The sequence below is a fragment of the Mus caroli genome, chromosome 3 (genome assembly GCF_900094665.2).
Source record: "Mus caroli chromosome 3, CAROLI_EIJ_v1.1, whole genome shotgun sequence".
NCBI classification, from domain to species: Eukaryota; Metazoa; Chordata; class Mammalia; order Rodentia; family Muridae; genus Mus; species Mus caroli.
Window position 1 is genome coordinate 110,270,645 of NC_034572.1, and position 26,930 is coordinate 110,297,574.

General features: G+C 42.1%; 2 protein-coding genes across 2 annotated transcripts in view; both read left to right on the forward strand.

The window, feature by feature from the left end:
• Positions 1–5,236, forward strand: part of Dbt (dihydrolipoamide branched chain transacylase E2) — a 44,023-nt gene extending 38,787 nt beyond the window's left edge. The window contains exons 9-11 of the mRNA XM_021158231.2: positions 1,301–1,492; positions 1,613–1,684; positions 3,345–5,236. Of these exons, the coding sequence (XP_021013890.1) occupies positions 1,301–1,492; positions 1,613–1,684; positions 3,345–3,512 (432 nt within the window). The 3' untranslated portion in view covers positions 3,513–5,236. The remainder of the gene's footprint in view (positions 1–1,300; positions 1,493–1,612; positions 1,685–3,344) is intronic.
• A 5,334-nt stretch (positions 5,237–10,570) lies between these two features.
• Positions 10,571–26,930, forward strand: part of Lrrc39 (leucine rich repeat containing 39) — an 18,754-nt gene continuing 2,394 nt past the window's right edge. Inside the window, exons 1-7 of the mRNA XM_021158155.2 lie at positions 10,571–10,698; positions 13,384–13,574; positions 16,402–16,507; positions 17,667–17,823; positions 18,482–18,618; positions 25,369–25,514; positions 26,224–26,376. Of these exons, the coding sequence (XP_021013814.1) occupies positions 13,435–13,574; positions 16,402–16,507; positions 17,667–17,823; positions 18,482–18,618; positions 25,369–25,514; positions 26,224–26,376 (839 nt within the window). The 5' untranslated portion in view covers positions 10,571–10,698; positions 13,384–13,434. The remainder of the gene's footprint in view (positions 10,699–13,383; positions 13,575–16,401; positions 16,508–17,666; positions 17,824–18,481; positions 18,619–25,368; positions 25,515–26,223; positions 26,377–26,930) is intronic.

Genomic DNA, 26,930 nt, shown 5'->3' on the forward strand with positions numbered 1-26,930 from the left:
TGCCATCTCTCTAGCCCAAAAGAGTAATTCATAATTTTTTTTTTTTTGAAAAAAAGTAATACATTTGGATCCAGGTGGAGTGAGGTCTTCGGTTTAGAGTGAAAGTGTCTTAAGACAAATTCTTGCCGGATTAATTCCTATATTCACTTCTCCTTACCTTAGCAATCCTCAGCTCGTAGTCAGGTTAGGGGGATTTGCTCAGTGGTTAGTGCAGACACAGCATCACGGAAACACAGAGAAAAAAGGTGCATCCCCTTAGGTGGTGTAGGGATCGGGTCAAAGCCATGCAGGGTGCCTAATACAGTGGACTGTTTATTTTCATCTTAATCCTTCCTAATTAAATGTAGCTTGTTTTTAAAAACTTAGAAAAAACTGTTTGCTTTCAATCCTGTGGCCTCAGATAATTTCCTGTTCACAGTGATAGTCTTCCAGGAATTCATTGAAGTAATCCATATTTTCCTTTAATTTGCTTTTCTCTTTTTCATTTAAATATTGTGGGTATCATCATAAGTCAATAGATATGATATGGTCATGTGTTTCCTCCGTGACCTTCTGGCAAATATGTTGATTGTTATGGAACCAGAAGATGCGGTCGCCTGGTTAACTCCTTCATCCTTTTGCACTGATTTCCTTAGCTCCATTTTTTACAATTACTGTATGAGTCTTCTAAAACAGTCTTTTAAGTTTGGTTAAGTTATTTTGCTTATTTTACATTTATTTTATTTTGGGTAGGGCACTGGTGCTACTTCCCCGCACGGATTCCAGAGTTTGCGCTCAGGTGGGCAGCTAGCACCCACACCCACTGCTCTCTCGTCCCCCAAAACCCTTCCTTCCAAGTCACTTCCATTCTAGTGAAAATAGCGACTTTCATCATTCAGCCCTTCTGGCTTTGTAAGATATGATCTTGCCAGATGGCACAAGAAGGCTTCAAACCATCGCTCTTCCTTCCTCAGCCTCCTGAATATTCAGATTACAGGTGTAGGGTGTCTACACTTGCTTGGCAAAATAGTTCGGTATCTTTGTTTTAGAAGGCAGCAGAGTTAATCTTTTCTTTGCTGTAAGTTATGTATTAAACGTTTTACTGGGGGCTGGAGAGATGGCTCAGCAGTTAAGAGAACTGACTGCTCTTCCAGAGGTCCTGAGTTCAATTCCCAGCAACCACATGGTGGCTCACAACCATCTGTAATGGGATCTGATGTCCTCTTCTGGTGTATCTGAAGACAGCTACAGTGTACTCACATAAAATAAGTAAATAAGTCTTAAAAAAGAAAGTCCTACTGAATAATTTTTTCCTTCCTAGGCTTCTCACAACATTGGGATAGCAATGGACACTGAGCTGGGGTTAATTGTCCCCAATGTGAAGAACGTTCAGGTCCGCTCTGTATTTGAGATCGCCATAGAACTGAACCGCCTCCAGAAACTGGGCTCTTCCGGTCAGCTCGGTACCACCGACCTTACAGGAGGGACATTTACTCTTTCCAACATTGGCTCAGTAAGTCATGCTACTCACAGTTATAAGTGTAACTTGAATTTCCGATCACCTGGTCCAATAAAATATAGCTTGTAATCTATCAGGCATTCCCTGAAAGCTCTATTTTCCCACTCTTCTCAGATCGGTGGAACCTATGCCAAGCCAGTGATATTGCCACCGGAAGTAGCCATCGGTGCCCTGGGAGCGATTAAGGTATGTGCAGTGAGGAACTGCAGGACAATCTTAATAAGCTGGAAGACTGAACATGAAGAAGACTCAGTGTTGAAGGTTATCTCCCACTTTGTGGTTTCCATTGTGTTGGGTAGCTCAGTCCGCCCTTTCCTTCCCTCTCTTGAACTCAGAGGTCACTGTGCCGTCTCAGCTGGCTCAGATGCCTGGTCCTGCCATGCTGTTCACCCGCTGGGATTACAGCTGTATGCCACCATGCCTGGCAAGATGCTCATTTCTTGGTCTTGAAGGCACTTGTATTTTGAACAATAATCTAGGTGGCTTAAAGAAAAATGATCTGTGGCCATGTTTTAGAACTCTTAGAATAGAGGTACAGGGCTATGACACTCTGTGTGTGTGTGTGTGTGGTGTGTGTGTGTGTGTGTGATACTCCACACACAAACTACAGCACTTGTGTAGAGGTCAGAGAACAATTAAGGAATCAGTTCTCTCCTACCACGTGGGTTCTAAGGTTCAAACTCAGGTAATGAGGCTTGGCAGCAAACACCTTTATTTGTTGAGCCATCTTGCCAGGCCTGTCTATTAAATCTAATAAGTTAGAACTTACATTTTGTATATTTCTTATTAATAGCTGAGGGGTTTTGTTGCTCTCCCTCTCCTCTCTCCTCTCTCCTCTCTCCTCTCTCCCTCTCCCTCTCCTCTCTCTCTCTCTCTCTCTCTGTGCATGTCTTCATGTGCTTAGAGGCTAAAGTGTGTGTGGGTGTTCCGCTCTGTCACTCTGCACCTGTGCCTCATTCTTTTGACCCATGATCTCTTGCTGAACCTGGAGCTTGAGATGAGTTTTGGCTAGGCTGGCAGTCAGCAAGCCTGAGCCAACCCTTCTGTCCCCATCGTCCTGTGCTGAGGTTACAGGTGTGTGTAGGGTCACACCCAGGATACTGCTTAGGTGCTGGGATCTGAATGCTAGTCTTCATTCTGGCTCAGCAACTGTTCTTAGTGCTGAGCTGAACGAGTTCTGTGGCCCCAGTAGCTGATTTTTAATGTACATTTTGCTTTTTCATCATTTACTTCTTGATACCACAGACGGAACTTGCACGTGCGAGTCAAAAACTCTGTCAGTGTGCTACTCCCAAAGCCCTTGTGTGTGTTTTTTCAGATTAGCCCATCGTAGCTTGGGATTCTCGTTTTTAAGCTGGAGAAACTCTGCCTCTCATGGCATGCTGTCTGTCTGTCACCTGTTCTGGCATCTCCCACCTGTTCCCCACAGTGGTTACCAGCCTGGCTTTCTGTTCCTCGAACACTCCCATCGTGCCCCAGCTCCTTGTCGCATGTCCTTGCTGCCATCAGAGAGGAGTCCGTGTACTTTCCTTGTCTCAGTTCTCTTCTCTCTGAGAGTATGTAGCACCTGGTGATTAATAAATGTTAACTATTTGAAATCTGGATAAAATTTAAAGGAAATATTACATGTGGGGCAGGAGATCCCTTGAAGAAATTAAGACTCAGGATATGACCTCCCAGGGTTGGGGGAAGAGGAGGCAGCACTGTCAGAAGCCCTGGTGGGTGCCCACTCACCGGCAGGGAGGAGGTGTTTTCTAAACCTCATACCACTGTTGCCAGATCTTCCTTCCACTATGAGTGAGTGAAAGTTTACCCTTGTTTATTTCTTATTCTCCATTATTTCTAGGCTCTTCCCCGATTTGACCAGAAAGGAGATGTTTATAAAGCACAGATAATGAATGTGAGCTGGTCAGCGGATCACAGGGTCATCGATGGGGCCACCATGTCACGCTTCTCTAATTTGTGGAAATCCTACTTAGAAAACCCAGCGTTTATGCTGCTGGATCTGAAATAATGGCAAACTAGACATCGTGAACTTTTCGCATTTCCAAAGAGTATGTGAGGCCTTGCTGAGCCAGCACATACTCTGGTTACGGCTGCATTAGAAATGGTTTGTGCTGCCTTGTTAGGGCTCTAAAGCACAGTATTTATCACTGACGCATTAGGCTTTCTGCTGGAAAGGAGCGGTGGGTAAGGCTCTCCTGGGGTATCACATTGTGTAGGTCAGAGGGGGACTTCCATTATGGTGCTGAGATTTTTGTGTCAGTGAGTCGAAACAAGCAACAAAACAAAATTGATGTCACTAAATGTCACTAATGTCACTGAAGGCGAGTAGCAGTGTACATGCAGAACTTGCCCTCTTTCTTTTTAATTTTTTAACTGATTTTTTTAATGAAACTTTTAAATTATACTTAATCGGGGAAAGGACTTTATATGCAAGTATGTTTTCATTTCCCTACAATCAAAGTAACTAATGTACAAAATAAGTGCAATTCTGTTTATCTCTTCAGCTTATGAGACATATACTCTTGCCTTATGTGAAAAGTATCATCTATAAATGTCTTATAGCTATAAATTAGCATTCTTGAAAGGGGGGAGTTATCTTGTTGGTCTTAATTGGAGGTTACAACCAAAAAGGCTGTTAAGAGTAGATGTGCAGATGGGTGGATGTGCAGAGCTGTGGGCGAGCTTCCGCATTTTGCTGGGAAATACTTGACTTTGCAAACTCATTTTGTGATATAAAATACCATAAGCATAGCATCACTGTCTTTTTTTTTTTCTTTTAATACTTAGGGATTTATTGCCTTTTGATTTCAGTGATCTTCAGCTAGACATGCGAAAAGGACTTGGAGTCTGTTCCGTCCTCTCAGCCCTCAGTAGGAGCACGTATTAATAATAAGAAGAGCCACATGGGAAATTATGGGCATAAAATTAATTCATACAGAAATGCAACTAATGATCATCTTGAAAAAGGTCTACTTTAATCAGATAGCTTCAAGGAGGATTCTAATTCAAGGCTGAGAAAGCCTTTATTCCAAGCACTTGAGAAACAAAGACAAGTGGATCTCTGTGAGTTTGAGTTCAGCCTGGTCTACAGAGTGAGTTCACAGACAGCCAGAGCTATGTCGAGAAACCCTGTATTTAAAAAAAAAGAAAAAGAAAAGAATCAAATTCAGTATTTTGAAATCTAGGTTTGGAGGGTTTTTTTTTTTCTTCTAATATTGTCTAATTAAGTATATCATGAAAAAATTACTTATTTAAATGAAAGTTTTGTGGTAGGAGAAAAAAAATGGTCATTTTAATGCCTACTTGATTTTTTCCAAAAATGGAACTATGTTATAAATTTAGTAAATGCTGTTTGGTTGGAAATTCCCATCTTGAAACCCATTATTTTTACATAAAGAAAATTAACAAAAGAAAACCAATTCAGAATAGGCATTGTGTCCATAGGCCTCTAATCCCCACACAGGCAGGAAGATCCATGGCAGGAGGCCATGTTAGGTCACATAGTGAGACTTCGTCGAAAGGAGGGAAAACTACAGGTAGCATGGAGGAAACACACTGTTATCTATAATCTAAACATTGTTCACATTCTGATACATGTATCTGTATACATAGATAAGTATTCTTTTATAAAAAAGAAATAATGTATCTACTATTTTATAATTTGATTTTTTAAAATTTATCCTTATATTATGGATACCTTTATATGTCAATAAACAGTTCCACATTATCATACTTTGTATGCCTTCATAGTAGTTCACTGTGTGTGTGTATATATATATATATATATATATATATATATATATACACACGTGTGTGTGTGTGTGTGTGTGTGTGAGAGTGTGTGTGTGCGTGCTCAGGAGTGCACACGTGTGTGCCACAGTGAGCATATGAAGGTCAGGGGACAACCCATGGGGTTTGCCTCTCTCCTTCCACCAGCACCTCTCTCTACCTGCTGAGCCATCCCACTGGCCCACCTAGTCAGCGCCTGTTGTGGTTGTCGAGTTTCAGTACGTCTCCCCAAATCATGTACTGCTGTCCGCTTTAGCTGACCTATGCAGATCTGTCTGAGATTTGAGGATAGTAAGGAACGGATGGGCTACAGGTGAGTGCTGCAGACAGCTTTGCTTTCATGCACTTTTTAAAAAAAATTTTTTTTAAGATTTATTTATTTATTTATTTATTATATGTAAGTACACTGTAGCTGTCTTCAGACACTCCAAAAGAGGATGTCAGATCTCATTACGGATGGTTGTGAGACATCATGTGGTTGCTAGGATTTGAACTCAGGATCTTTGGAAGAGCAGTCGGTGCTCTTAACAGCTGAGCCATCGCTCCAGCCCTTCATGCACTTTTATAGATGACTACAACAAAGAAAGCATTGTTCCAAGAAAGATTTGAGTCCAAAAGCACGTGTAAATACACACCAGTAAACACATACTAAATAGTAACAGAGCAGCCCTTTTCAGAGCTTTCTCAAGATAGACCAATATGAACACAATTGCCTGGCACATACGGTAGATTATATCTGAGAAAGCATAAAAGCAAGGCAGAAAGCCATATCCAGATTCAGGGCACACTGAGGACATGCCGTTTAATAGGTAGGGTTCCTTAGCTGTTTTGACATTCAACAAGAATAAATATGTCTTATAAGTTGAATGCAAATATGTGTTGCAGGTGGCAGGGAATGTGTCCAAGAACAAGCCAGGGAACAAATTCACTTGAGGGAAAAGGCTCTCAGCCATTGTTTACTCTCTGTCATTCTTTGACCCCATTGTGACATGTTGGTAATGTCAAAGCGTTGGAGGGGAGGCCCTGGTTGGCCAGATGCTTAAGTCATGAGGTGCCACCTTTGTAAATGGATTAACACAGGTTGTGAAAGGACTTGAAGCTGTGTGTGTGAGTTCTGTCTCTTGCTTCCTCTCCTGTGATGTCTTCCACCATGCGGTGGCGCAGCAGAAAGGCCCTCACCAGAAGTGGCCACTAGTGCTCGACTTTCCTGGACTGTAGAGTAAATCTCTGTTCTTTAAAACGTTACCCAGTCTCAACTATTTTGTTATAGCAACCCAAAACAGAAGACAAGGGTTTTGCCCCTTTCCCACACATTCTTTTCGAAAAACTAGGATTGGGTCACTTCCTTAATTCTAATCCTACTTGACAAACCTTCTGACGCCATATCAGCACCTACTCTATCCCGAGGCCTCAAAAATCCTCCAGCCACGTTCTTAGCACATCTTTTCCCGTGTGTACTTCTTTGTGGGTTCCTAGCCAATAAATAAAATAAAATAAAAATGGAGACAGTCCAAAGAAAATCACAAAAGCCAGCTGAAGCATGACCTGAGCACACAACTCTGGTATGAAGAGGCCGTCTATTTCAGGTTTTACGGAGTGCCCTGTGGAATGTTATAACTCAAAGCGCGGGCAACAGCTGTCGCTGGTGGTGAGAAGAGATGGGAGAAAGGGAACAAGAGCAATTGGACAGCAAGAAGTTAGGTTCCAACAGCAACTCAAAAGGAAATTATCAGGAAAAAAAAAAAAAGAAATAACAGGTTATACATGGGGGAAAGCTGGGCAAAGAGGGATAGGGTCCAACAGCAACTCAAAAGGAAATTATCAGGAAAAAAAGAAATAACAGGTTATACATGGGGGAAATCTGGGCAAAGAGGGATGGGGTTCACTCGTATTGAGTAAGTTGAGGCAGTCTCCTTCCAACAGTTAGCATGGGTGCCCTCCATCATCCCTCCCCTCAATCGAGTAGTGTTATACCAGGCTGCAAACTGTTTAACTGGAAGCTGCTTCGGGACGTTTCCATAATAGATCTAAAAATATAGTAAGTCTAGAAAGACCAAGATTATGAAAGGAATTGCAGGAATGTAATTGAGTGAATATTGTCTGCGGGACAGCATGCTCTCTTAACCACTGAGCCATCACTCCAGCTCTCAAAAGCGACAATTGAAAAACGCTCCTGTATCATTTCTCATACGGTTTGTGCATATTACAAATGATCATAAAAAGCCAGGCCTGGAGGCTTGCACCCACGGTCCTAGCTGGGTAGAAGGCGGAGGGAGATGAATCTTTTTGAGGTCTAGAACTTCAGATCAACCAGAGCAATGCAGAAAGACCATCACCTGAAAAATAAAATAAAATAAAAGAGGGTCTGGAGAGATGGCTCAGCCGTTAATATCTATTGCTCTGGCAACAGAACAAGGTTGCTTTCCCGACCACCCACAGGATGGCTCATATCCAATCTGTAGCTCCAGTTCCAGAAAATCAGATGCCATCTTCTGACCTCTGTGGGCACAGCAGACATACCCACAGGTGACACACTCATACACATGAAATAAACCTTTAAAGAAAGAAAAAAAGGAAGAGATAGTTGATTTTTCAAACTGATCATAAGATTTTCTCAAAAGCTGGGCCAATACCAGAAAGCAGTGTTGCATAATTCACACTAATTTTCTTGGGAAAGATTATTTCCATAGAACTGAAAGTGGCCCACCAATATGAAGCAGAATGAACACCTCCTTTTAATTTGTTGTGCACTTGATACCTCATTCAACATACAGGGAAAGTCTGGGATGTAGCTCAGTTGATGGTGCTTGCCCAGATTGCATGGAATCACCATGTAGAACCCAGCATGCCTGTAACCCTAGCACCCTGGCTGATGCAGGAGGATCAGATGGAAGGTAAGTGTTGAAGACAATATGGAAACACTTATTCTCTGGTAGGAAGTGTGCTTTAGAATAGCTATCAGAAAACAATCTAGGAATAAATATCTCAGTCTTTCTGTCTCTGTCTCCCGGGTCTCATGTAGACTAGGTTGGTCTTTATGGAGGAAACTCGATGAAACCCATTATTTCTGTAGAAACAATATATGCTAACAGAACATGATAATATAGAGTTCTGAAGAGCTGTGGGTGTAGCTCAGTGGTAGGGTGCATGCCAAGCATACAGCAAGATCCTGTGTTCAAGCACAGCACTAAAGCATTATGTATGAGTGTGTGTGGACATAACGTAAAAATTAGATAGTTTTGAAAGATCCTGACAGAGTGTAAAAGGTCACAGAAGCCCTGAAATTGGCAAAATAGATTTCATTGTTAGTAGAAATAGCTTCACTGATTTAGAAAAATAGAGGTGCACAAAGATCTGGCCGCTCCTTGAACCTGTGTGTCTGCCAATGTTCTGACCGTTCCTTGAACCCGGGTGTGTGCCCGCTGCTGCACCTAACTGCCAGGTGTTTATGATATTGGTTCCTGGGATAGAGTCGGAAAATCTCCCCAGCAACCACAGTCGGGGCCAATCCAGAGTTGCTACACCTTCATTAGACTCTTTCCTTGTTTCCCTCCCATACCCATTTCTTGAGAAATCAATCATTTTAGAATAGACATTGTTTAGATCTGGAAATCCCCTACCCTGTCCTTCTCCTTTCCCCCTTGAGGACCTATAAAAACTGGGACCCCTGTCCCCTCGGGGTTGACTCCTCTACCCCTGCGTGGGATATGAGTCGTCCCCCTTCTTGTGCACACCCGACTCGCCAGCAAGAACGACGCTGCAACAGGAACCTTCTGCACACGTTTATTGGGAGAGCTTGATTGCAGAGGCGAAGAAACCCCAAGCCCAGAACTGGTGCTGCTTATATAGGCCTAGGAGAGGCGTGTCTCACACCCGGATTGGTTGTGCTTGGGTTATGCTTACCACCTCATTTGCATGCCTACATCTGATTGGTTAACTTCTCTCTCATCTGATTGGTTAACTTGTCTCTCATCTGACTGGTTAACTTGTCTCTCATCTGATTGGTTAATTTTGGTTAATTCTCAGAACCTCATCTTGGCAAAAAAACTTTACTGCCTATGTATGCGTGGTGGCCAGCGGAAGCCAGCACCATCCTGCAACGGCACATGTGGCTTCCCAGAGTCCCCAGAGCTCTGGCTTTCCCCAAATAAAGCCTCGTGTGGTTTGCATCAAGTTTGGTCTCTCATGAGTTCTTGGGGGTCCACTATTATCCCCGAGACTTGAGTGAGGGACTCCCTTCGGAGGTCTTTCAGTTTTACCTTTTAAATTTTATCTGTGTACAGATGTGTACAGATTTTTAAAACCTAAGAGTATAATTCTCTTTTTTTGGTGGGAGAGGTTTCAAGACCCCGTTTCTCTGTGTAGCCTTGGCTGTCCTAGAACTAGTTCTATAGACCAGGTTGGTCTCAAACTCAAAGAAATTTGCCTGTGTCTGCTTCCCTGGAGTGCCGGAATTAAAAGTGTATTCCACTACTGCCTGGCTGTATGTATAATTCTTAAGAACATGGAATTAGGTCCTGTCTATGGGAGCTGAGAGATAAAAATGGAAAGTTAATTAAGTCTGAAGCCCTAGGCTTGGGAGTGTACCTGATAGCAGAAGGAGGTGGACTGGACAGGGCTTCAGTCAACCATCCCTCCCTGAAACTGAAGCTTAGGTACAGCACAAATTGGAGTTCCTCGCCACAGCTTCCCTGTTCATTCATCTGAAGCCCTGGGGCTTCTACTTCAAGGGAGGGAGGGGCTTTGTCCTGTTGCACATCAGTGTATTTTGAAGTTGCTTTGCTTCCAACAGATGCACTATGTTCTGTTAATTATGTAAGATCTGACATGAAAAGTGGACAGACTTTTAGGAAGAATCCTTTTCTGGCACTCAGAAATTGTTCTCCCTCCAAGGGGCTGGAGAGATGGTGCAGTGCTTAAGAGCTCTTGCTCCTGCAGGCAACCCAGGTTCATTTCCCAGCATCCATGTGTTAGCACACAACCATCCATAACTCCAGTTCCAGGGAACCCAACATGCTCTTCTGGCCTGCAGGGCACTGCATGCATGTGGCACACAGCCATACACAAACACACACACACACACACACACACACACACACGGTAAAAAAAAAAATAATAATTTAAAAAGAAATGGTTCTCCCAGAGACTTTCTTGGTCTTTGTAGGAACACACTCACATACATTATCAGTTGAACCTTTGCACAGAAGCCCCCACGTGATTCTTGCTATTCTCAGCCTTGTCCAGGAGCTAAAATTAGAACTAGGCTGACATGACTTTTCACTTGGTCACAGCCCGACAGACTTTTAGTCATTTGGATCCACACTGGGGGGAAAAATCACCTTGCGATCTGATTCTAGCTGAAAATCGGGGAGCTCTGGGCACGTTGGCTGCAGCAACCCCCTATGGTAAGTGCTTTTCCAAAACAATTTTCCTCCGTTCCTTCTGCATAAAGAAATTGCGGGTGATGATCTCACTGAAAAAGTGTACCAGCTGATCACAGATATAACTTCTGAGCCTTGTAAGGGGGCTGTGGTCACTTACCTTGCCGTCGTCTTCTGGGACACAGGAGATAGGCTTCCCTGAAAGTTAGAGTTTAAGGTTGTGTTTCTTCAGCTGTTTTAACTTTTGAAAGCAGCTGCCCCACTGTGTCATTGACACACTTAGCTCGCTGCTGTGCTGTGTGCCTTTCCTTCACAAAGGAGCTAGATGCAGAAATGCCTTCTTACAAACTTGGTTTTTTTCTGAAGCAGATCTGTCATGTTAAGGAAATTAGTATTAGAGATGACCAATATTTAGTGTCAAGCAATGAAATAAGTTAACAAATGAGAGTTTATATAAAGGTAATACAATACAAAGATAGCTTGCATTCATGAAATATTTTAATTTTATATGGTTGAAAGTATTTAGTACATACTTCAGCTTTATTAACATCTGATACATTAAATTCTAGGTGACATGCCCAGGCAGTAAGGTCCCCAGTACATGTTCTTCAAGGCTCCTCCCTCCCTCCTTCCACCTCCCACTCTCTTCTTTATTTGTCCATTCTTTCCTGACTTCCTTTCTTTCCTTTTTCATCCTTCCTTCCTTCCTTCCTTCCTTCCTTCCTTCCTTCCTTCCTTCCTTCCTTCCTTCCTATTTTGGTAAGGTGTTGTGGTGTACCTAAGCTGCTCTCAAACGTACCATCCTCCTGCCTCAGCCCATCAACAGACATATACTATTATGCCTGATCCCAAGGTCTCTTGACTGCAGAAAGATCTCACACTCAGCTCCTGTCTGTGGGCTCCGCACACTCCACTCACATCCCTCTCTGAGTAATACTCTGCATATTGCAGATGACAAAGCAACCCAAAGTTTTCTTCTGACAGCTCCTTTTAGGTTCTTTTTCTGACTGCCTCCATGAGCCTCAAATAATTTTAATTCTAATTCTACAATTTAGACATGATTAGCCAAATGTCCTGGGCCCGCCAAATGAAGGTATCCATGGAAAAGCAAAATTCCATGATGCATTCATTTTATTATTATTATTACTAATTATTATACTATTTTGAAAAATCATTGTTGGGGGGACACTTGTTCATAGTGAGCAGGAATGTCTATACCTCGTATATCACCTATGCTCTTCGAAAGTAGCTACAACCAACTCACAGTTCCACCAATGCAAAGCACTGGGGGAATCCTCTCACCCAAACTTTCACCAATAGTTGGTAGAGTCAGTCTAGTACAATTGGCCATTTTGATGAGGTATGTATAGATAGTTTACTATGGTTTAATCTATAGAATCTTAAGGCTAAGTACAATCTGTGGGGTTTTGTTTTGTTTTGTTTTGTTTTTGCCTTTTGGATTTCCTGGGCTTTTCCTACCTTGCTGTTTTTATTTGGTTGCCTCTTTTTCTTCCTTCTTATTAAATGTTAGATGTAAACAACGGGTTTCTTCACAACATTGTGATGCACATGTGGAGCACACGCTGGTCGCAGTCACATTTCCTGTGGCCTCCTGCTTCTGTACTCTCTGTCATCTGCACAAGCCATCTCCTGTTTCCTAAAAGTTCTCCTACTCTTTCTCATAAAAATGCAAAAAAGTTATCTACTTACTTTGTTATTTCTAAAACATAGGTATTCCTGTGTCCATTGCTGTGGAATTGTATACCACAGATGTATTTCTGCGTGCATTTCTGTAGAATTGTATACCACATATGTATTCCTGTGTGCATTTCTGTGGAATTGTATACCACATGCGTGTGGATGCCTTTGGAGGTCAGGAGAAGGCATCAGATCCCCATGAACTGGAGATAGGCAGTGGGAACGTCAGGATATGGATGCTGGGAACCAAGCCTCAGTCCCCAGGAGAGGATCAAAGGCTCTTAGTTATGGAGCTGTCTCTCTAGCCATCTCAAAACAAAACAAAACAAAACAAAACAAAACAAAACAAAACAAAACAAGACAAAACAAAACCAGGCTTAATTGATTTCCTTGTATGAAGCCTTATGTTGTAGACACAGCTGGGGCCTGGGGCCTCTGCATGCTGTCAGGCTGGTGGCAAGCCCCTTTACCTGCGGAGTCATCTTGAGGGCCCCAGACTTGCCTAATGTATCCGTAGTTTAATCACTTTCCCATAGTGGGATGCAAACCTAGTTGCAGGTTTTCATTATCGTGGATGACATGGTAACAAAGGAAGCAGATTGGACAGCAGTTCCTGTTCCAACCATGTGTGCTCCCTTGAGGGTTAGCTTCCTCATATGAATACTAAAGGCAACAAAAATACTCACATCATATTTCACATGGATTTAAAATAAGGTATGGGCTGTGGGGGCACACACCATTAATCCCAGCACTTGAGTGGCAGAGGCAGTTGGAGTGGAGTTCGAGGCCAGCCTGGACTACAGAGTGGGTTCCAGGATAGCCAAGGCTGTACAGAAAAATCTGTCTCAAAAAGCCAAAATAAATAAATAAATAAAATAAAGTAAAATAATAAAATAAGCTATGGCATGCAAATATATGTGGAATAGCTAGACGCAAACATTACCTCTCATGATTGTTATTAATCATTAATATTCTGAAAAATTATGTCTTTCCCCTGTCTGGTATACTTAGGTCTTTTCTGAGGTGTCCTGTGACTCAGCTCTTAAGAACTTAATGAAGTAGATGACTTGGCTACGATGTGGGAAAATCATGACAGAAAGTGTGGTTTGTACCGGGGCCGTCAGTGCTGTAAAGGAAGTCTGGGAAGAAAGAATAAAGAAACACCATGAAGACGTGAAGCGGGAGAAGGAATTTCAGCATAAGTATGCTGTGACGTTGTTTTAGATTAGAGAAAACCCATAAGCTCAGATTTGAAAACGACCACTTAGTAAGAGCTTCACTGAATTTGACAGGTTTTTATGTGCTGAAAACACAAGATATTCTTCTTTAAGAAGCTCTACTTTTATTTTATGTATATGAGTGTTTGACTGCATGTAAGTCTATCCACATTTGTGCAGGTACCCGTAGAGACCAGAAGAGGGCACTGGATCTGCTAGAACTGAAGTTGCAGACAGTTGTGAGCTGCCCTGTGGGTGCTGGGAACTGAATTCAGGCCATCTGGAAGACAATCAAGTGCTCTTGACTACTGAGCCATCTCTCCAACCCATAAAAGAGTCTTTATTTTTTTCTCCATTATTATTCTTATATGTGTGGTTGTTTTGCCTGCATGTATATCTGTGTACCTCTTGCATGCAGAGCCCGCAGAGGCCAGAAGAGGGTGTTAGAGCCTCCGGGACTGGAATTATACATGATAATGAACTACCATGTGAGTGCTGCAGAGTCGAACCCTGGTACATGAAAAACTGTTTAGAGGGTGTGGTGATTTGAATGAGAATGGCTCCCACAAGCTCCCATGTTTGAATGAGTGGTCCTCAGTTATAATGGAACTGTTTGGGAAGGATTTAGAGGTGTGGCCTTGTTAGAGTAGGTATGGCCTTGCTGGAAAAGGTGGGTCACTTTGAGGTTTCAAAAGCCAATGCTAGGCCCGGTCTTCCTCCTTCTATCCCTCCCCCTCCCCCTTCCTTCTACCTCCCTCTTCCCTCTCCCCTCTCCCTCCCGTCTTCCCTCTCTGCCTGCTGCCTGTGATCAGGAGGTAAAAATCTCTCAGCTGATGTTCCATCACCATTCTTGTCTGCCACCCCCCCCTCATGATGAGCATGGACTACTAACCTCTAGAACTGTAAGCCAGCCCCAAGTAAAATGCTTTCTTTTATAAGAGTTGCCTTGGTCATGGTGTCTCTTCCCAGCCACAGAGTATTGAAGCAGCCAGGCCAGGAAAGATTGGAGGGGTTGGGTTGGGGAGATCGTTCAGTTGGCCAAGGACTTCCTTTACAACCCTGAGGACCTGAGTTCAATACTCGGCACTCACATAGTAAAGCCAGGCATAGCGGCTCTAAGCATATAATTCCAGTGCCAGGGAGGATCCCTGGGGCACCCTGATCAGCCAGGCTAGTCTAATTGGTAATCACCTCAGTGTTCCAAGATAATGGAAGATAATGTCTAAACTGAGGTGTATTTCTCCTGGGTGTTTCTGAGGATGGCACTGGTACTGTCCTGTGGCTTCTACACACATGTACCTGCACTGTCCTCAGATGGGCACAAACACATGGACATGTACACACATGCATTTTTTTAAAATACATTTGTAGAGAAAGGAGGACCCAGGAGCACTAAGCAGAAAGATTGCATGCTGCCCAGGCTCTTCTTCCAGGATGGAAACGCATGTCTTCTTTAACCTCTAGCCTTGATGACCTTGACTGCCTTGGACCAGTACCTGTAATTCCTCAAACTTGCAAGTTTCCTAGAAGATAATCTTCCCATCAATACACAAGCTTTGCTTAGTTGATACACAGAACTAAATAAGGAGGCAGAGGCAAGCAGATCTCTGTGTGTTCCAGTCTAATAAGGAGTTACATAGGGAGAACTGTCTCAAACTATCACCACCATCATCATCAACAACAACAATATCAACAAGAATAGAGACATCACACACAATGTTGTGTGATGGTCATGAGACCTTCTGGGTTCTGTGAGTCTAAAGAAACCTGGTAGCACACTTCCCTAGCATGCATCAGGACCTAGAGTCAATCCTCAACAATGAAAAAAAAAAATCTAAGGAAAGATTATCAGTTAATATCTCAAACTCTTAAGAACACATTTTCTTTAGAATTTAAAATGCCAGGTACAGAAGGGGAAGTAACTGGGAAAATGACAACTCCCAAAGGAGTGACTACGTTATAACAGGACATTTGTGGTGCTGACCACATTTATAATTTTTGCAAAGCAACCTTTCATCTGATTTCTTTTTCTCTTTAAACAATTTTTCTTTTTAAATGTTTGTTTGGTTTTTATGTATATGATGGATCTGTTTTTACACACACCAGAAAAAGGAATCAGATCCCATTACAGATGGTTGTGAGCCACCATGGCTGGGAATTGAACTCAGGACCTGTGGAAGAACAGTCAATACTCTTAACCACTGAGCCATTTCTCCAGCCTTTTCTTTCCCCCAATTTATTTATTTTATGTGCATTTGTACTTTGTCTGTATATATGTCTCTGTGAGGGTGTGGGATCTTGAAGATACAGACACTTGTGAGCTGTCATGTGGATTTTGAGGATTGAACCCAAGCAGGCACTCTGGAAGAACATTCGGTGCTCCTAACCGCTGAGCCATCTCTCCAGCCCTCATCTGATATCTAATGTCACTGGCTCAGCGGTGATATTTTTTCAAAATCACAAATAATTACACCCCCTCTTGCCTTTCTTCCCTTCAGCCCTTCCCTTTGCTCTCTCAAATTCACCTATGGCATGGCCAAAATATTTTTGTTTATTATACTATGGTTGAAATGCGAAGATTTAGCAATAAATGATAAAGTAACAATAATTAATAACTTGTATAATGGTGAGAATAAATTTTTAACCATTAAATGATAATAAGAGCCAAGGTTCTAGGAGTAGAAGTAGCACAGAGCCCCTGGAGATGTTGCCCATCAAGGGACATCTGTCCTCTATTTCTTTCACTGCTGCATCAGGCCTTTTCATGTTATTTTGTCATTACCTATGAGTAAAAGATGTTCTGCTGTCTTAGGCTAGTGCGGATCTGGGAAGACCGAGTAAGTTTAACTAAGCTGAAAGAGAAGGTGACCAGGGAAGATGGAAGAGTCATTTTAAGGATAGAGAAAGAAGAATGGAAGGTAAGTGTAGAAGCTCTAGACGTACTTCTGTGTCGCATGAGGGTCTGAGAGCATTCGCTGAGACTGTAGTGAAGAATGGGATAGTTAGGAATTCTCCTCAGAATGAGTGAATCTGGACAACATGAACAACAGAAGGGAAACAGAAAACGCAAGGATTGTTTGTCAAAGAGTGTCTTTGCTCCCGCCCACCTGAACTCAAGTCTATTTAGGTATTTTTCTAAATCCTTCTTTTTTGACAGGATTAAAACAAAATAAAACCAGCAACAACTAATAAAATAGGCTAGAAGTGGTGCTCATACCTTTAATCGCAGCACTTGGGAGGCAGAGGCAGGTGGATCTGTTAGTTCAAAGCCAGCCTGGTCTACACAGTGTTCTAGGCTAGCCAGATTTCTGTAGAGAAACCCTATCTCAAAACAAACAAACTCTTAAAAGACTTAATAATAAAAGTGGAAGAGAAATTACTCCAATTTACTGAATTGATTTCCAAATTACTGAAATGATTTTTTTGAATATTATAATTCTTTCTCTGTCTCTCTCCCTCTCTGTCTCTCTGTCTCTGTCTCTGTCTCTGTCTCTGTCTCTCTCTCTCTCTGTGTGTGTGTGTGTGTGTGTGTGTGTGTGTGTTGGGGGTGGTTTTAAGAAAGTGTTTCTTTGTGTGGCCTTGGCTGTCCTGGAACTAGCTGTGTAGACCAGGCTAGCTACAGAAATCCAGCTGCCTCTGCCTCTCTAGTGCTGGGATTAAAAGTGTGTGCCACCACCACCTGGCCTGAAATATTCACATTTTCAATTATGTATATATTCTTGGATAGTCTAATACAAGAGTCCATTAGGACAGACTCTGTGTGTCCATTATTGGTCGAAATACAGCATTTTTGTTTATTATACTATGCTTGAGATGTGAAGATTTAGCAATAAATGATAAAGTAAATAAATAATAACTTGTATAAAAGTGAGAATAAATCTTTAACAATTAAGACATAATAAAAGTCAAGGTTCTAGGAGTAGAAGTAGCACAAATACCTGGAGATGTTGCCCATCAAGGGACAGCTGTCCTCAAGTGCTTCTACAGGTCCCATACTGTCCCAGCAGTGTGGTACACACTAGCTATAATAAGTAGTTCAGGCAATGGAATGATTGTACACATATTCTTTTACTCTAGACTCTCCCTTCTTCTTTACTGAAACTGAATCAGCTACAGGAATGGCAACTTCACAGGACTGGATTGTTGAAGATTCCTGAATTCATTGGAAGATTCCAGCATCTCATTGTGCTAGATTTATCTCGGAACACAATTTCAGAGATCCCCCGAGGGATTGGTAAGAAAGACTGCTTTTATTCCCGTACTGTTTTATCTACCTGCCAGTACACTTTTCTTTGCTTTTCTTTGCTTTTTTCAGAGCCCCACCACCACCAAATACATGGAATAAAGGTCTTATCTTTATAGATCTCTGAAACTTGGAAACATTTTAAATGTTTCATCTAACTTAAGTCTTCAGATGATCCAAACTTCTGGAATTATTGAGGTGATAGATAAATTCAATGTGAGAATATTTCCAAATATTCTGTATATGTTGAAAACAACATTTCCCTGTTAACTATCTTAGAACACATTGATGGTAGGAAGGAAAGAAAATTTTATCAAACCGTGGGACAATGTCCCCCAACACACACACACACACACACCGTTACTCAGGATGGGGTATGCTGTTTATGGGGTTTGTGTTGAAGATCAAGCCCAGGTTCTGGTGCACGGCAGACAGGGACTGTACCATCTACAGTCACCTTGATCCGGAGCCCATGGTATAGATAAAGCAGAATGGAAAGACCACTGCCCCTTCCTTGTGGAAAGAAGGGAAGAGGGAAGAGGAAAATAACTGAATTTGCCAATGTGCAGTAATGTACGTATGTAAGTAGAGCTTGGTGGCAGAAAACACTGATCCATCTGCTTCCTGTATTGTTGCTGCTGTTGTGTAGGACTGCTCACTAGACTTCAGAAACTGATTCTTAGCTACAACAAAATCAAGACTGTCCCCAAAGAACTGAGCAACTGTACCAGCTTGGAGAAGCTAGAACTGGCTGTGAACAGAGATATAAGTGACCTCCCACCAGAGGTCAGAAAAATGTAAACGTCTCTTTTGTTTGCATCTACTAACAGTTTGTTCCTCAGGCATGTGATTGTTTAGAAAAAAATACTCATGAAGCGATGCTACAAATTTTATTTTGGAAATAGAAATACTTAGTGAAAGGCATTTTTTTTTAAACCAGAAGGCAAATCTTTCATTAGGACAAACTCTGTGTAGCATAAAAGATTCCTCTATTCTTGTCACTGTCCTGCATTGTGTGATGACTGAGTTTCTCTCTTTGGAGACTGAGAACTGTATTTACTTAATTTAAAATTCCCCTAACAAGGAGAAGCCTGGGTTGTGCAGTGGTTATTCATACATGCTTGCTTATTTTGGCCATGGTAAGGATTGAATTCAGGGTCTCATGCATGCTGAGCAGACGCTCTGCTACTGAACTACATCCCCAGCCCTTGAGGCTTGTCTGTCTGTCTGTCTGTCTGTCTGTCTGCCTGCCTGCCTGCCTGCCTGCCTGCCTGCCTGCCTGTCTGTTGTGAGGCAGAATCTTACTGCATATCTATCTCACTGTGCCTTTGAACTCTCTTTTATGTCTAGGCTGGCTTCAAACTCCCAATTCTCACACCATAGTTTTTTAAGTGCTAGGATTGGAAGCCTAGGTCCATGAGTTTGAACCCACTTAATGCTTTTTTGGATAAGTATGTATGTGGGTATCATGAAAAGCAGATAATGAGAAAATAGAAAGTCTCCTTTCCTGGCTGGTTTTTGTAGTGTGCTTAACTCCTGAAACAGACAGAATGAACATAAGACATGAATTATGGGATGTGTGCTTCCTGGTAGTGTCCTAGGCTCTGCCAGGTAAAAAGGGAGCAGACTGGAAGGGCTCCTTCCCATTTCATCCTGCCTTTCATTCGTTGACAAAGACATCTGTGCTACCTTCTAAAAGAACAAGTGCTCTTAGAATCAGCAAGAAGTTTCTTTTTCCCCCCACATTGAAAACAATGATTCTGCAAGATCAAAATTAAGAAAAATAACAACATTCTAAACAAAAGCTATAATTTCATTTTCTTTGAGTAAGACTTTTCTTTCCTAAGCCACTGGACATGCTATCAGTAATAGTCCCTCTTCCCAGTTTGCTCTTGCGAACATAGCACATGTGTTTCATCATCTGTTGGCTTTATTTAATGAAAACATTAGAAAAATGGCGGCAGGGACAATTTATATATGTAGGAAGGACAGTACGTATGGTTTGTAAAACGTGACTTTATTTCCTGGAATAGGCTCTGTCACTAACAAGCTATGTGAACTTGGACATGTTACCAACCAGTCTCTTCATCTCAGATTCTTTTTTTTTTTTTTGGTTTTTCGAGACAGGGTTTCTCTGTGTAGCCCTGGCTGTCCTGGAACTCACTTTGTAGACCAGGCTGGCCTCGAACTCAGAAATCCGCCTGCCTCTGCCTCCCGAGTGCTGGGATTAAAGGTGTGCGCCACCACGCCCGGCCTTCATCTCAGACTCTTGAGTAAACAGGTTACTGTTGTGTAACAAGATGTTTCCTGGGGATATGCAATACACATCTACTCTCAGAGAGGGAGCCTACAACAGACCAAAAGACAGGTACCACCGAAGTCCAACTTGGTGAACCATGAGTCTTATGTGAATACATAGATGAGAGGTTACTTATAGGAGCAGAAATAACTTGCAGACAGCTGCATTACCAAAGCCCACCCCTGCACAGGTGACAGCTCACATAGCTGGGAACCTGGAGCACGCTGCACAGCCTGCAGGCAGCTCAACATGTTGGAGAGTGTCCTTTCCAAGTGACAAAGCTGGTATAAACCTCTTCCAGGCAGCTGGTCTGGTCTCGGAGTCTTCCTTGATTTTAACCCCGCAACAATTCTTGGCTTGTCTGAGAAGGTGCTCAGCCATCTTTATTGCTTACTCTTGGGCTGGAGGGGTCTAGTGAATCTGGTCAGTTTCAGGTACTTCCTGGAGCTAATTTAAATTAAATTGTTTATCTTCTTGTTTAAGAAACTTCGCTGTAGGATGAATGTTTCAATATCAGAAGAAACTGCTGCTGATCTAGAAGAAAGACTATTCTGAGATCTTGAGCCCAGGACCAGTTAAATGTCACAGTGTGTCTTCTAAGTAGCTATGTGTGTGGTCTTGGGCACATCTTTTTATAGTGTATTTCTGTCTTCACATATAAGGCTGTTAGGTTTATAATCTTTTCGATCTTCTATAATGAAAATATTCTAGATAGGTGTCATGGCTTTAAATCCCAGCGCTTGGAAGGTGGAGGCAGATAGACCTCTTTTTCCTGGCTAGCCTGGTTTACATAGCAAGTTACAGGATAGGTAATGCTACAAAGTGAGACCCTGTGTCAAGAAAACAAAACAATAAAAAGGGATTTTAGTACTACTGAGGGGCCAGCAACTGGAGACTTCTCTGCCAGACATTAAATTTTACCTACCTCGTAACATAGACACCATTTTATACTTCACATTGAATCATTTGACAATTGGAAAAATCTGAAACAGTTTTCAAGAATTCATTTTTATTCTCGCCTTGAATGTAGAAGCTGGAGAAACAGCATGACCTACTAAATGGAGCCATGCTGCTCTGTGTGTGTGTGTGTGTGTGTGTGTGTGTGTGTGTGTGTGTGTGTGTGTGTGTGTACACGTACGTACATATAGGCCAGATGTCCTCAGGTGTTTTCCCCGATCACAAGCTGCTGGCCCCTTTCCTGCTTGCCAGCGCGGGGTTTCAGGAATGCTCTCACATCTGGCTCTTTACTTAATTACTGAGAATGCAAACTCAGGCCCTCATGAATGCATGGTGAACTGTTTACCTCCAAAGCCGTATCCTCATCCTGCCTTTTTGCAATTATGAAAAAACTCTATATTTGTGTACTCAGTGAAGATGGGACAGAAGGAATTCAAAATACGGAACCTTGGCAACCAAAGTTAACTAAATTATATCTTAAAATGTTCAGTAGGATAAAGAGGGAAGAACTTTTGTGACTTTAGGTCTATAAAAACTTGAGTTCAGGGCTGGAGAGATGACTCAGTGCTTAAGAGCACTGGCTGAGGCTGGAGAGATGGCTCAGCGGTTAAGAGCACTTACTGCTCTTCCAGAGGTCCTGAGTTCAATTCCCAGCAATCTGTAATAGGATCTGATACCTTCTTCTGGTGTGTCTGAAGACAGCGACATTGTACTCATATACATAAAATAAATACATCTTTAAAAAAATCTTGAGTTCACCTACTTACATGACCCTTTTTGAGTCATTTTATTCATAAAACAGAAATAAGGGCACTGCCTTTGTGTGGTGGCTGTCATAATTATTCATTAACATGATTATTTAAGTGTCACAGTGAACCACTTACATAGTTAGTTTTTTCACATAAAAGTGGGGAACAGAAGTATTTTAGATTAAAAAACTGGAGCTATAAGCATTACTATGAATACATTTTAAAATTGATCTGGGCATGGTGGTGCAGACCTTTACGAAGTACTCTGGAGGTAGAGGTAGTTGAGTTTGAGGCTACAAGTTCCTGACTAGCGAGAGCTACATAGGGATACTCTCTCAACAAACATTCTAAAAAAGAGACAAAAACCAGTAAGAGGAAATAACAAGTAAAAGAAAAGTAAGCCGGGTGTGGTGGTGCACACCTTTCCCAGCACTTGGGAGGCAGAGGCAGGCGGATTTCTGAGTTCGAGGCCAGCCTGGTCTACAGAGTGAGTTCCAGGATAGCCCAGGCTACACAGAGAAACCCTGTCTCGAAACAAAACAAAACAAAACAAAACAAAACAAACCAACAACAAAAAAGAAATGCAAATATATCCACATAGAAACAAGATATAAGAGTGTTCATAGTAATGACAGACATCTGATTCAGGACAGGCACTGGCCCTGAGAAGCAGAGCGACAGAAAGCAGAAGCAGAGCGACAGAAAACATTGCCACAGCAGCATGTTCTTACTCATAGACTGAGCACAGTGCTATGTGGTACAGAGCTTGCAGTCAGCTACTGCCCTTAAACGCAGAATTCTTCTTCTTTTCTTTTCTTTTTTCTTTTCTTTTCTTTTCTTTTTTCTCTTCTCTTTTCTTTTCTTTCCTTTTTCTTTTCTTTCTCTCTTTCTTTTTCTCTCTTCCTCCCTCCCTCCCTCCCTCCCTCCCTTTCTTTCTTCTTTCTTTCTTTCTTTCTTTCTTTCTTTCTTTCTTTCTTTCTTTCTTTCTTTCTTTCTTTCTTTCCTTCCTTCCTTCCTTCCTTCCTTCCTTCCTTCCTTCCTTCCTTCATCCAGATTTTACTCCCCTCCTGGGAACAAACACCCTCCGACTGTTCGACATCCTATACCTCCTCCCCTAGGAGGATGTCTCCACGAGGATGTCCCACTCCCCCCAGCCCCCACCAGACCTCTAAACTCCCTGGGGTCTCCAGTCTCTTGAGGGTTAGGTGCATCTTCCCTGACTGAACCTAGACCCAGCAGTCTTCTGCTGTATATGTGTTGGGGACCTCATATCAGCTGCCTGGTTGGTGGTCCAGTGTCTACGAGATCTTGGGGGTCTAGGTTGAGACTGCTGGTCCTCCTACAGGGTTGTCCTTCTCTTCAGCTTCTTCCAGCTTTCCCCCAATTTAACTACTGGGGTCAGCAGCTTCTGTTCATTGGATGAGTGCAAATATCTGCATCTGACTCCTTCAGCTGCTTGTTGGGTCTTTTGGAGGGAGTCATGGTAGGTCCCTTTTTGTGAGGGCTCCATAGCCTCAGTAATAGTTCTCCCCAATATAGGGCATTTCATCCAAGGTCCCTCCCTTTGAGTCCTAAGAGTCTCTCACCTCCCAGGTCTCTGGTGCACTCTGGAGGGTCCCCCCAACCTCCTACCTCCCAGGGTTGCCTGTTTCCATTCTTTCTGCTGGCCCTCAGGGCTTCAGTCCTTTCCCTTACCCAATGCCAGATTATGTTCCCCTCTCCCTCCCCGAATCCCCTTTCCCTACTGGGTCCCTTCCTCCCAAGTGGGACTGAGGCAGTCTCACTTGGGCCCTTCAGTTTGTTGATCTTTTTGACTGTATCTTAGGTATTCTGTATTGTTATTTTGTTTTTTGGGTTTTTTTTTTTTTGGCTAATATCCACATATTAGTAAGTACATACCATGCATGTCCTTTTGGGTCTAAGCTACCTCACTCAGGATGATATTTTCAAGTTCCATCCATTTGCGTGCAAAACTCAGGATGTCCTTATTCCTAATAGCTGAGTAGTACTTCATTGTGTAAATGAACCACATTTTCTGTATCCATTCTTCTGTCATGGGGCATCTGGGTTGTTTCCAGCTTCTGGCTATCAAAAACAAGCCTGCTATGAACATAATGGAACACATGCCCCTGTGGAATGGTGGGGCATCTTTTGGGTATATTGCCAAGAGTGGTATTGCTGGGTCTTCAGGTAGATCTATTTCCAATTTTCTGAGGAACCTCCAGATTGATTTCCAGAGTGGTTGTACCAGTTTGCAATCTCACCAGCAATGGAGGAGTGTTCCACTTTCTCCATATCCTCTCCAACATGTGTTGTCACCTGAGGTTTTGATCTTAGCCATTCTGATTGGTGGAATCTCAGGGTCATTTTGATTTGCATTTCTCTGATCACTAAGGACTTTGAACATTTCTTTGGGTGTTTCTCAGCCATTCAAGATTCCTCTGTTGTGAATTCTCAGTTTGGTTCTATACCTCATTTTTTGATTGGCTTGTTTTTTGTTTTTTTGTTTTTGTTTTTGTTTTTGTTTTTTTGAGGTTAGCTTCTTGAGTTCTTTATATATTTTGGATATTAGCACTTTATCAGATGTGGGTTAGTAAAGTTTTTTTTTTTTTCCCAATCTGTAGGCTGCCAATTTGTCTTATTGACTATGTCCTTTGCCTTATAGAAGCTTTCCAGTTTCATGAGGTCCCATTTATCAATTCTTGATCTTAGAGCCTGAGCCATTGGAGTTCTGTTTAGAAAATTTCCCCCTGTGCCAATGAATTCAAGGCTCTTTCCCACTTTCTCTTCTATTAGATTCAGTGTGTCTGGTTTTATGTTGAGGTCCTTGATCCACTTGGTCTTGAGCTTTGTGCGCGGTGATGAATCACAGAATTCTTATGGAGTAAGCTCAGTGTCTGGGATAGTGAACACAAGTTAAGTCGGTCAGACCTGTAACCGTCAAGACTGTTTTCCCATAGAATTCTCAGTCACTGTTGCCACACAGGTCCTATTAGCCCTGGAACGTATTTATCTTGGAAGAGAAGTTACATCTGAATTTTTTTCTTATTTCATTTTACTTTAGCCCAGGTTATTTACTTGTTTTGTTGAGAGAGGGTCGATGTGTAGCTTTGGCTGTCTTGGAACTCACCACATAGACCACATGGCCTTCAACTATGTGGCCTTTTGCCTCTTGTGCTTGGGTTGAAAAAGCGTGAGCCACCACACCTACCTGTCTCACCTTTCTGAGACACTGCCTTTGTAGCCCAAGCTGCCCTCAGTCTCTAGGATTTATAGGATTTATATTTTTTACCATGATGCCTAGGTTCTATTATCCTTACATTTTATTTGTTGTGGACTCCTGTGTCTAAACAAAGCTCAGGTGGAATGATGGAAGTCAGTCTACTCTATGTGTGATTTATTGTGGGCTACTACTTTAAATGAAATTTACATAACATGAATTTTTTAGACGAAATAGCTCATCAGGGTGTGTCTTCTAGTAATTTACATAACACTATGGGTGATTACTTAAAATCCTTACTTCGTCCTTAGCTCAGCAAACTGTTAAAACTCACTCACCTTGACCTGAGTATGAACCAGTTCACTACGATCCCTCTTGCTGTGTTGGACATGCCTGCCCTCGAGTGGCTGGATATGGGAAGCAACAGCCTGCAAGAGCTTCCTGACTCACTAGACAGGTAAGACTTTCTGCTACTGATCATCCAAAGCCACCTATGAAAAATAAGAAGCCATACGCCAGACAACTAGGAGCCCAGGAATAATCACAACAGACCCAACTAGTTTGAAATCCATTCTTTCAATAGCCTGTTTTCATTATTATGTAGGAGGATCGGGGAGGGGAAAACCGCTTTCAAAACATTAACAAGAACACACTGCAGTAACAACGTGCACCTGGTAGTGTGTGTCAGGCCCTTCTCTTATGCAAGAACATAAGAACAAGGACAAGGACAAGGGAAGGATGCAGAGATGTTTGTTACGTATGCCCAAGTCTCAGCAAGTGGCGTTAGTTGGATTTGAACCCAGGGATTCCGGCCTCAGTCCAATATTGTCATGCCCAGAATAGGAATATTACTACTTTCTGAACTTTCAGATTCATATTAGGTGACATTTACAGCTGTTCATTTAGGAAACTATGAAAAAGCATGACATGCAAATGTTGGTTTCATTTCTGCCGACAGATAAAAGCTAATCTTTAGTGAATTCCTTGATGTAATTTCCCTGGCAATAAGGTAATAAAAAAAGAATGGAGTTTGCTAAGTCAATAAATGAATTTTACTGAACGTTAAATAATAAATAAGTGAATAGATTAATTTAGTTACCTAAAAATTAAATGTTACAAATGATGAGTACAGCTTTTCATATCCTATTCATATTCTAATTTTCCAGAATGCAAAGCTTGCATACACTGTGGCTGCAGAGGAATGAAATAACATGCCTGCCAGAGACAATCAGAAATATGAAAAACTTGGGGACTCTTGTTCTCAGCAACAACAAACTACAAGATATTCCGAGCTGCATGGAAGAAATGACGAATCTGAGGTAAATGGGTGTTAGAGCACAGCCATACTTTCTCCAGAGAGCAAAATGGAGTAAACCAGACTCCGACCAATACATTTGGGTAGTGATTTACATGACTCTGTGTGTGTGTGTGTGTGTCTGTTTGTGTGTGTGTTTAAAACTTACTTTTGTGTATGGATGTCTTGTCTGTGTACTACTTCTGTGTCTGATGTCCACGGAGGGCATAAGATAGCATTAGATCTCCTGGAACTAGACGCAGAGGCTTGGGTTGCCGTGTGGGTTCTGGGATTAGAACCTGGGTCCTGTAGAAAAGCAGCAAGTGTGCTCTTAACTATTGAGCTATTTCTTCAGCTCAAAAAGAAATAATTAAACATATTTTCCAATGTTGGAATTTAATAATTTCATGAATGTGATTCATTTAACACGAATCTAGCTTATTCAAGAATTCTTGAAACTAAAACAGTACTGGGATTTATGAATTTAAAAAAATGTCTTTTGAGCCGGGTGTGGTGGCGCACGCCTTTAATCCCAGCACTCGGGAGGCAGAGGCAGGCGGATTTCTGAGTTCGAGGCCA